The 12058-nt window shown below is 36.7% G+C and overlaps 1 protein-coding gene across 1 annotated transcript in view; it reads left to right on the forward strand.

Annotated features, from left to right (window-relative positions):
* Window positions 1-12058, forward strand: part of GALNT8 (polypeptide N-acetylgalactosaminyltransferase 8) — a 44100-nt gene that overhangs the window by 14790 nt on the left and 17252 nt on the right. Inside the window, 1 exon segment of the mRNA XM_028533295.2 lies at window positions 8452-8618. Within this exon segment, the coding sequence (XP_028389096.2) occupies window positions 8452-8618 (167 nt within the window).

Raw genomic sequence — 12058 nt, forward strand, 5'->3', positions numbered from 1 at the left:
TTTTGTTGAAGATTTTTGCACCTATATTTATCAAGGGTATCGGTGTACAATTTACTTTCTTTCTAGGGTCTTTATCTGGTTTTGAAATTAACGTAATACTGGCCATGTAAAATGAGTTTGGGAATCTTCCCTCCCCTTGAATTTTTGGAATAATTTGAGAAGAATAGGTGTTAATTCTTCTTTGAACATATGGTAAAATTCACCTGTGAAGCCATCTGGTTGAGGACTTTTATTTGTTTGGAGTTTTTTGATTACCATTTCTATTTCATTAGTTGTCATTTGTTCATATTTTCTGTTTCTTCTTGATTCAGTTTGGAAGATTGTATGTTTGTAGGAATTTATCCATTTCTTACTAATTGTGCAATTTGTTGACATATAGTTATTCATAATATTTTCTTACAATTATTCATATTTCTGTGGTGTCATTTGTTACTTCTATTCTTTCATTTCTTATTTTACTTATTTGGGTCTTCTGTCTCCTTTTCTTGATGAGTCAAATCAAAGATTTATCCATCTTGTTTATCTTTTCAAGAACCATCTCTTGGTTTCACTGATCTATTGTATTATTATTTTATTTCCGTTCTTTATTATTTCCTTCCTTCTATTCACTTTGAGCTTTTTTTTTTCCCTAGTGTCTTTAGGTGTAAGGTTAGATAGTTTATTTGAGATTTTTCTTGTTTCTTGAGATTTCCTCTTAGGACTGCTTTCACTGTGTCCAATAGATTTGGGGTTGTTATATTTTCATTATCATTTGTCAGAAGGAATCATTTTATTTCTTGATCTCATTGTAAACCCATTCATTGTTTAGTGCCATGTTATTCGACTCCATATGTTTGTATATTTTTCATTTTTTTTCCTTATAATTGATTTCTAGTTTCTTACCTATGTGGTAAAGAAGATAGTTGATATTATTTCAAACGTAAATTTATTTAGATTTATTTTGTGTCCTAAAATGTGGTCTATCCTAGAAAATGTTTCATGTGCACTTGAAAATAATGTATATCCTGCTGCTTTGGGGTGTAATGCTCTGAAAATATCAATTAAATTCATCTGGTCTACTGTGTCATTTAAAACTGCTGTTTCCTTGATTTTCTGTCTGGAAGATCTATCCATTGATATCAATGGGGGGTTAAAATCTCCCACTATGACTATTGATCCCTCCTTTTATGTTCATGAAGATTTGCTTTCTATATTTAGATGCTCCTAAGTTGGGTGATTGATCCCTTTATCACATGTAATGTACTTCTTTGTCTCTTATTATATAGCATTTGTTTTAAAGTCTAATTTGTCTGATATAAATATTGCTACCCCAGTTTTTTTATTACCATTTGCATGAAATATCTTTTTTCATCCTTTTACTTTCATTCTGTGTGTGTCTTTCATTCTGAGGTGACTCTCTTGCAGACAGCATCTCTATGGTCTTGTTTTCTTAATCATTCATCCACCCTATGTCTTTTGATTAGAGAACTTAATCTATTTACATTTAAAGTTATTATAAGTATGTATTTACTGCCATATGTTGGAGGCCATCCAACAACTGACCCTTGACACAGTTGGGATGGATGAGACGCATCTGCACAGCTGCCCAAGCTGTGGCCGGGTCTCCTGCCTATCTCTTCCCGTATGCCTGTCCCTATTAGCATCAGGTGGTGGGATTTTTGGATGCCTGTGCTTTATAGCAAAGGACCTTGCACGATGCCTCTGGTTCTGTGACTTGCTGACCACTAATGGGGGGCCCCTGGGAGTCCTGGTGCTGCCCACTTCCCCAACCTGGAATGTTAAGAATAGATTTAAACTATGGGTAGACTAGCTGCCAAAACGCTGGAGGAGGCCGTTGCTAGGAATGTTTAAGGAGTCACCATTCAAAAGCTCAAGCTTTATTAGAACCATTGCCTTTCCCATGCCCTGGGCAGGAGCGGTTATTGATGGGACCAGGTAGATAGAGGAGGAAGAAGTTTTAATTTAAATATAATAATCTCAGTACATAGAAACATAATATGGCCCCCCTTGATATGTAGTTAATAGATCTAGGCAAAAAATCATTTACCTAATTTAGACAATCTAATTTCTATAAACAATAGCTAATTTTTAAATCACTCCTTGTACCCCTTTGATTTAGACCGATCTATAGAAACTTAGTAGATATTTAATTATAATCAGCATTTAAAAGTTTGTGCTCGTATAGCTTTATTAGCTATCTGATTAATGACCCTCTTGGTCAAAATAACCTTTGTTTAATATGGTTGATCTGTGGGACTTCCTGTACTTTTCGGTTATTTCTTTGTTTAATATGATTGATTTGTAAGTCAATCTGTGTTTTTAGAAATTATTTTTGTGGTAATTGTTTTTGTTTTAATAATTACATTATGTATTGAATGTTGTATAACCTCCCCTATAAAAATAAAAATTGGTTTTTCTCAGTGAGTCAGTCAGGTGTAGAGAGCCTGGCTGTCCTCCAGAACCACATCTGGTGTCTGTCTTGTTTTGCCTGAGCCGTTCCTCCTTCGGGGACCCTGAGACCCACCAAGGCTGGACCCTGGCAGCCATATTATTTTTTATAACTATTTTCTTCTTTTTTAAGAAGCTCCTTTAATGTTTCCTGTAATATTGGTTTGGTAGTACTAGGCAGTCTTTGTTCTTAATCCATTTTATAATGGCAGCTCAAAGAAGATAACTGATCCAAATACATAAACTCTTGGAGATGTGCCAAAGTGTCAAAGAAACATGCATTCTTGAGAATTCTAATATGAGGGGTCTAATGCATAATTTCACAGGTGGAGAAACCAAGGCTGAGAAAAGGGAAGGATTTGTGCCGGCCACACTGAAGTTACAGCTCTACTTCCTCCCCTGGTCTTTTCCTCCAGTTCTCTGCTTGGATTTCTCTTTGTCATTCATTCTAATTCACAGAGGCTTCCCTCTCTTTCATCTTCTGTTTCCTATTCTTATTGCCTGTTCTTTTTCTGCTTGTCCTACTCTTTTTCATAAGTTTTAAAAATAATACCTGTGTTGAGATATAATTCACATACCATATAATTCATTCATTTAAAGTATACAGTTTCATGGGTTTTAGTATATTCAAAGAACTCTGCATCATCACCATAATCAATTTTAAACATTTTTAGTTCCTTTATGTTAGGATTGTTTATTGTAGGTCATATTATTTTTATCTGACAATCCAAATTTGAGTCTCATAAGTAAGTAAGCTGATATCTGCAGTCATATATTCTATTTTCTTATAACCCATTATTTTTTTATTTTAATATATTTTTAATTTTATTTTAATCATTGTTCAAGTACAGTTTTCTCTCTTTTACTCCCATTCCAGCTCACCTAACCAACCCTCCCTACTTCCCTCCCATTACCACCCACCCCTAGTTTTTGTCCATGTGTCCTTTAAATTTGTTCCTGTAGACCCTTCCCATTCCCCCCTGAAATTCCCTCTTCTCTCCCCTCTGGTCACTGTCAGTCTGTCCCCTATTTCAGTGTCTTTGGTTATATTTTGCTTGTTTCTTTGTTTTGTTGATTGGGTTACTGTTAAAGGTGAGATCATGTGGTATTTGTCTTTCACTGCCTGGCTTGTTTCGCTTAGCATAATGCTTCCAGCTCCATCCATGCTGGTGCAAAGGGTAGGAGCTCCTTCTTTCTTTCTGCTGCATAGAATTCCATTGTGTAAATGTACCATAGTTTTTTGACCCATTCATTTACTGATGGGCATCTAGGTTGCTTCCAGCACCTAGCTATTGTAAATTGTGCTGCTATGAACATCTGGGTGCATAAGTTCTTTTGGATTGGCGATTTAGTATTCTTAGGATAGAGCCCCAGCACTGGAATTGCTGGGTCAAAAGGCAGATCCATTTTTAGTTTTCTGAGGAAGTTCCATACTGCTTTCCATAGTGGTTGTACCAGTCTGCAATCCCACCAACAGCGCACTAGGGTCCCCTTTTCTCCACAACCTCTCCAACACTTGTTGTTTGTTGCTTTATTTATGATGGCCATTCTGACTGGTGTGAAGTGGTATCTCATTGTGGTTTTAATTTGCATCTCTCTGATAGCTAGCGATATTGAACATCGTTTCATGTGTCTTTGGATTTTCTGTATGTCCTCCTTGGAGAAGTGTCTGTTCAAGTCCTTTGCCCACTTTTTAATTGGATTCCTTGTCTTCTTAGAGTGTAGTAGTGTAAGTTCTTTATATATTTTGGAGATTAAACCCTTGTCTGAGGTATCATTGGCAAATATGTTTTCCCATACAGTTGGTTCTCTTTTAATTTTGATACTGTTTTCTTTAGCTGTGCAAAAGCTTTTTATTTTGAGGAGGTCCCATTTGTTTATTCTTCCCTTTATGTCACATTTTCAGTTCTAAAAGAAATCCCATACTCATTAACAGCCACTCCCCTTTTACTCACCATTTCCTCAGCCCTTGGCAACCACTGGTTTACTTGTTGTTCATAAGGATTTGCCTCTTTTGGACATTTCATATAAAAGAAATCATAGAATATTGGGTCTTTTGTGCCTGGCTTTTCCCACTTAGCATAATGTTTTTAAGTGCCATTCATGTTATACAGGTATCATATTTCATTCGTGTATTGTCACATAACATTTTACTGTAGCGATATGCCATGTTATGTGTATCTCTTCATGATTTGATAGACATTTGTATTGTTTCCACTTTTTGATGAGTATGTTGCTGTGAACATTCATGTATAAGTTTTTGTGTGGACATATGTTTTCATTTGTCTCGGGAGTAGGAATAGAATTCCTAGGAATAGAATTTCTGAGTCATATGATAAGTCTACAGTTAACCTTTCAAGGAGCTGCCAGATTGTTCTCCAAAGTTACTGCATCCCTTTGCATTTCCTCCAGCAGTGTATGACAGCCTAATTTTTCCAGATTCTCCTCAGCAACTCTTATTATCTGTCTTTTGATGATAACCACCGTAATGGGTGTGACATGCTATATCATTGTGGTTTTGATTTAAAGTTCTCTGATGTCTAGTGATGCTGAACATCTTTTCATGTGCCTATTGACCATTTGCATACCTTTTTTGGGGAAATGTCTATTCAGAGACTTTATCCTTTAAAAAATTGGTTTATTTCTCTTTTTATTGTTGAGTTCAAGTATTTTTCATATATTCTGGATACAAGTATCTATTAGACATATGATTTGCAAATGTTTTCTCCCCTGTTGGTTGTCTTTTCACCTTTTGGATGGCTTTCTGATACACAAAAGTTTTTAATTTTGATGATGTCCAATTTATCTGTTTCTTTTTTCTTTGACTGCATTTACTTTTGGTGTTATATCTAAGAAACTATTGCTTAGTGTAAGGCCAATGATTTAATCAATTATACCTAAATAATGAAGCCTCCATAGAAATCCATGAACAATGGGACTCAGAGAGTTTCTGGGTTGATGAACAAGAATATATACATATGCCAGCAGTGTGCTATACCCCAGGCTCCACTAGGACAGATGCTTCTGTGCTTGGACCCCTGTGGACCTGTGTATCTATCTGGCTATTCATTCATATCTTTTAATATCCTTTGTAATAAACTAGTGTTCTAGTAAATAAACTGATTTTCTGAGTTCTGTGAGACCCTCTAGCAATTTAATCTAACCCCAACAGAAAGATCATAGGAATTTACAACTAGTAGTAGGTCAGAAGCATATGTAACAACCTGGACTTTTTGTGACTAGCCTCTGGAGTGGGTTGGGGGCAATCTTGTGAGCCAGAGGCCATAACTTGTGGGATCTGATGACCTCAGGTAAACAGTGTCAGAATTGAGTTAAACTGTAGGACACCCTGTTGGTGGCACAGAATTCTCTCTTTTTTTTTTTTGAAGATTTTTTTATTATTTTATTTTTAGAGAGGGAAGGGAGGGAGAAAGAGAGAGAGAGAGAGAGAAACATCAATGTGCGGTTGCTGATGTTCATGACCTGCAACCCAGGCATGTACCCTGACTGGGAATTGAACCTGTGACACTTTGGTTTGCAGCCTGCGCTCAATCCACTGAGCTACACCAGCCAGGTACAGAATTCTTTAATATGGGAAAACCTCATACACATCTGGTCATCAAAATTTTCATTGTGAGTAGAGAGAAAGAAACAAACAGGTGAGTTTTCCTTTTTTGCAAGTGCCAAGACAATTCATTGGGGGTATTAATAGTTTCTTTAGTAAATGTTATTGCAACAACTGGGAATTTACATACAACAAAGATGAAGTTGGAATCCTATATCACACATATGTAAATAGTAACTCAAAATGGTCATATATTTAAATGTAAGAGGTAAAACTATAAAACTCTTGGAAGAAAATATTGTAAGAGAAAATTTTGACTATGGCTTAGACAGTGGTTTTCAGATATGACACCAAATCATAAGAGATAAAAGAGGAGATGGAAAAGTTGAACATCCAAACTGAAAAAATATTTTGCTGCAATTAATATAATCAAAAAAGTAAAAAAAATCCTCACAGAATGGAAGAAATATTTGCAAGCCACATAACCAATAAAGTACTTGAATGTAGAATACATAAGTAACTCTTACAACTCAATAATAAAAAGACAAGTAACTAAATTTAAAATAAACAAAGGACTTAGACATCATCCCAAAGAACATATGCAAATGGCCAAACAAGCAATGAAAAGTTGCTCAACATCATTAGTTATTACAGAAATGGAAATAAAAATCACAGTGAGATAATACTTCACACCCATTGGGATGGCAATCATCAAAATGACAGAAAATGACAAATGTCCAAGATGTGGAGAAATTTCAATGCTCGTTCGTTACTGATAGTAATATAAAATGGTAAGCCACTTTGGAAAACAGTATGGCAGTTCAACAAATTGTTTGTAAAACAAAATTAATTTTAGACTATAATCAAGAATAGAAAACATTGATTTGTGCAAAATGAGCTGCAGCCCAGGAGACACATTTATGTAGCAACCTAAATTGTGTTCCACTAAGACAAAGGGCAAGTGTCTTTTATAGCAAAAGTTCCTGGACCAGACACTTAATTAGGTCCATTTTATGTGAACAAGGTATCTAAACTGTGCAGTTCTGACTGGGTAAGGCAGGTCCCAGTTTGTTGTCCCAGAAATACTAAACCAGAGTTTCCTCCCTGCAATGGTTGACTCAGATGGTGTAAACACACTGGGCATAGTGTGAAAGCCGGAAGCTGAGAGTTCAGTCTGAGGTTCTTCCCAGTGTACAGAGTATGCAAGGAGTGCCTGTCAGCAAATGGCCACTAGGCTCTATTATTTATAAAATCTGGGCCCTCAGTTGACCATGGGGAGTCCACCTCAGCAGGTAAATTCCTGCTTCGGGTTCACATCAAATGAATCTTTCTTCTCAGGGTCTACGTGTTAAACATAGAGTTATCATATGATTTAGCAATTGCACTCTTAGGTATGTATGTAAGTGAAATAGAAACATACCCACACAAAATCTTGTTTAAGAATGTTCACAGTAGCATTAACAGCCAAAAGTGGAAACATCTTTATGTCCAATAACTTATAAATGGATAAATGTGGCATATTCATGCAATGAAATATTATTTGACAATAAAAAAGCAATGAAGTACTGATACATGCTGTAAAATTGATGAATCTTGAAAACATTATGTCAAGTGAAAGAAACTAGTCACAAAAGACCACATATTGTATATTTCCATTTATATAAAAAATCCAGGATAGGCAATTCTACAGAGATAGAAACTAAGTCACTAATCAGTGGCTGCCTGTGGCTGAGGTGGATAGGAGTGGAATGGGCTTAGAGAGAAATAGAGAATGACTGAAAATGGATATCAGGTTTTTTATAGTGTGATGAAAATGTTCTAAAAATTGGTTGGTAGTGATGTTTGGTCAACTCTGAATATTATTAAAAACACTGAATTGTATACTTTTAGTGGGTAAATTTTATCGTATTTGAAATGTATGTCAGTAAAGATGTTAAAAAAGAGTAAGCCAGTGCCTAGCATATAGTAAGCATTTAATAAATGTAAACTATGATATTTAAAAAACACATCAAGCACAATTATTTGGATAGTTTGCTATTTCTCTGTAGTGGTGAAGTAGAGAGTTGTGGTGTCCAAAATGACTGAAGGTCTAAGAATACAGGGAAAGGGTGGTGGCAAGGACAGAAAGAAGGTGTCTGGCAAGGAAGCTAATTTGGGGATGGAGGAGAAATAGGAATTCCTGTTGGGGCATGTTGAATGTTCAAGTGGAAATGTCTACTGAAGATTAATGAAAAAGAAATGGATTTTGTCCTCATAACAGGAGAATTTGGGATAAATAAATAGAAAATGAACAAGAGAGAGTTTTCCATTCTAATGAGACTGGGGAGATGGCAAGTTGATTAATACAATAACATTATGTATAGTGAAGCAATAGATTGGATAGTAATGTTTAAGTAATTTTAAAAAGTAAACTGGTTATTAAAAATGGTTTCTTATAGGTGTCTTCAGAAGACATATCCCTCACAACTCCCATCTCTCAATGTCATCCTCATATTCACGAATGAAGCTTTGTCCAGTGTACAACGGGCCATTGTCAGTATCATCAGCTGGACCCCCTCAAGACTTCTGAAGGAGATCATCTTGATGGATGATTTTAGCTCAAATGGTGAGCAGCTTGATCAAGGAATAGTAGCAAAAATGACCATTTACCGACTGTGCTAGGCTGGAAAGGGGCTTTAGCATAGAGTTTAGGACACTTTGGGCTCATCATATATGGAAAAGAAAGGAGTCATTTATTGATTCCTGTTTGTACTGGGCACATTAATTGTCACAAAGTCAACACAGAGGATCATCATTACGATTGCATAGATGAGGAAATGAAGACAGACAGAACACATAGTGTGCCCAAATTTCGAGGCCAGTCAGTGGTAGAGCTGAGCCAGGCCCAGGATTGTGTGACTCCATAGGCACCTGTGCCCTGTTTATGCACCATGGGAGAGGCCTGAGGGAGTAAAGTGGGGTCCAATGGAGAGTCTCAGACACTAAGATTGGATTCAATTCATTCCTTTTGAGGAAAAAAAACAATCTTCCCACATATTTAAGCCCAGAGAAAAGAGAAGCTTTGGATGCTGAGATTCTTTACAGTGGCAATGTCTTTTGCTGACAGCATGCCCCCTCCCCAGCCTGGTCTAACCCACCCAAGGAGGACACATGGAGAACTGGGAGGTAGTGGTAAATCTCAGTCCTCACTTTCTGGGGTTTCAGAATCCAAGTTCCACCTTTATAAACTCTATGCTCTTGAGTAACTTAACTTCTCCATCCTCCAGTTTTCTTATTTGCAAAACATGGATGTTGATGATAAACTATTTCATAGACTGTAATGAGAATTAAATGAGATAATAATCATAGCTAACATGGTTTGTTCTAAGCACCTTACTTATGTTAACTACTTTAACCATTACAAAAATCCTATGGGGAAGAAGCCACTTCTTTGCTTAGTTCATGGATGCAAAAAACTAAGGCATAGTCTGGTCAAGGAACTTGTTTAACATCAAACCACTGGTACATGACAAAACTGAGATTTGACTATAAACTTCAGTGTCTAGAGCTCTAGCTCTAGCCACTGTGTTCATTGATATAACACATGGTTTATGAATAGCATTTAGCACATAGTACCCACTCAGCAAGTGTTAGCTCTTAGTTTTATTAATTTTGGGCATCAAACAGAAGAAACAGATTAAGTTCCAAACCCAGAGATTTGGGCTAGCAATAAGGAGGAAATTTCTAATAATAAGGGTTGTGGAATGGCAGCCTGGGGGAGGAATAGTTGCTCCTTCTCTGAGCATCTTTAAGTACCAGACAGGTACTGCAGCTTCAAATTTTTTGACCTGAGAAGAAGAGACAAATTACCTCTTACACTTTCTCTTTTTGATTTCCAGACACTAAAAACACTCCTTTTCATGCTTTAATACCTTCCTCTTTTCCCCTTCCAATATAATTGCACAAAAAATGAGAAGGTACAATTCCTAAGCAAAAAATCCACCAAAAAGCAAAGAAAAGAGAATGGCTGACAACATTCATTTCTAGGGATGAAGATCAACATAAACTTGCACATCTGGTTTTCAAGCAAAAATGAAGAGCTTAATGAGAAAGACTTCTGTTCTGGACACCTGAAGAGACCCTGGCTCCACTGTCTGCCTCTGAGATGACCTGAGGCAAGTCACCTCATCTCTCTGGGACTCTGCTTCTTCATGGGGCAAATGCAGGGGCTAACCTGGAGGATCTCTGAATGTATCTTTTCCTATGGAAAAAATCAGTGAATCCATTAGTTCACATTCTATGAGGAGCAGATAAAAAATAATTCAAGACTTTTTCATGTGGAACAATGAAATCAAAAGATACAAGATTACAAACATAGGATAGACAAGACACATAATAAAGCCCTCTATTGTTCTATACTGTGCCCGTATCACATAACTTATCCTTCTCATGTGGGTTGGGAACTCATTTATGTTATCCATAGAGATAGTTTATTTGGATGGGCACAGAGAGAGAATTGTTGATCATCCTTTGACTGTTCTCACTGGGACAAAAATCAGCTTCTCTCTCATTAATCATGGAAGCATGGGCTAGATTAAGCCTATACTTAACATAACTCAAAAATCTGTTTTGTATTAACTGAGAAAATTAATTGGAAGTCTGTACCTTGCATGCCACAAGAGAAACTTACTATTCATGTGACTTTGAGGGTAAGTCACTCAGCTACTTTATGCCCCCTTTTCCTCATCTGTGACATGGGGGAAATAATAATGCCTTCTTGATAGGACTATTCTAGGGATTAAATAGTACATGTAATATCCTCAGAACAGGGCTTGCTCCCAGGAAATGTTAGCTAGCATTATTACTCCTTGTTTATCTCAGTATCATTTGTAGAACTGTCGCAATGCCACAACCTGGTATTAGAGGTATATCTCCTTCCTATTTTTCCCTAGATGTAAAGCTTAATTTGCATCAGGTCAAATGTTTCAAGTGTCAACAGAGCTAACCTAACTTTTTCAGAAATTAATTTAATGTAGGTAGAACCCTGTATTTTCTCTCCAATTTTGGACAAATTCCTCAACCAACAAGTATTTTTTGAGTTTTTACCATGTGCCAGGCATTAGAAATGGAAGAGAATGTCAGTGATTTAAGAAGTTCCCACTTTAACTGATGAGGTAAGACAAACATATGAAGACACCACAGTGTATGAAAAGTAGTGTGTCAAACTGAGTGAGTTGTCAGTGAGTGCAAGAAAGCCCAGAAGTGGTTGGGATGACCTAGGAAGTCTTTCTGGAGGAGGGAGCCTTGGATTTGGACTTGAAAATTTGCTATGATTTGAAAAGGCAAAGAAAACAAAGGGAGATTGGTTGTGTGGGTAAGGGGAGATAGGGAGTGGAGAAAAAAATGTGAGCAAAGATGCAGAAGCTAGAAGCACCCTGAGTTGACTAGCCTGAAAGAAAAGATTCTGGGGGAGGTGTGGTAGTGGGGGCAGTACCAATTGGAGAGCAAGACTGAGAAGGGAGCATAGGTTTACTTTAGAAGATCCATAGAGCATCTTTAATTCATATGTTGGACTATAGGCATTATTTCTGATGGGGTGGCTCAGAATCTACAACTCATAGAATTTTGGAATTAGAAAGATACTGACATGTTATCCAGCCTTCTCTGAGTTTTGGAAACAGAGATCCTCAAATGGCAAGTGACAGAATTAGAGAGTGAGGGAGTCCAAATTACAGTCTAGATACCCAGGGTCTATTGTAATCCCTCCTCTTTTCTTCTTTTCTTTTCTTTTCTTTTTTTCTTTTTTCTTTGTCATTCTCTCTTCTCCCCTTCACTCCTTTCCTCTCTTCTTTCCTTCCCTTTCCTTCTCCCCTCCCCCACAACTATTTTGGTTTCCAACTTTAATTCAAGAACTCATGCAAAATATTCCAGGTAGATGAGTTTTGATCCTCATCTTCTTTCTTTCATCTTGGTTTATCTGGCACTAACATAATTCCTAATCTCTTCACTATTTGCAGGTACATGTAACCAATCAAACAGATTATTCTTCAAATTTTTTTGAAAAAA

Source organism: Phyllostomus discolor, chromosome 2 (genome assembly GCF_004126475.2).
Source record: "Phyllostomus discolor isolate MPI-MPIP mPhyDis1 chromosome 2, mPhyDis1.pri.v3, whole genome shotgun sequence".
Classification (NCBI taxonomy): Eukaryota; Metazoa; Chordata; class Mammalia; order Chiroptera; family Phyllostomidae; genus Phyllostomus; species Phyllostomus discolor.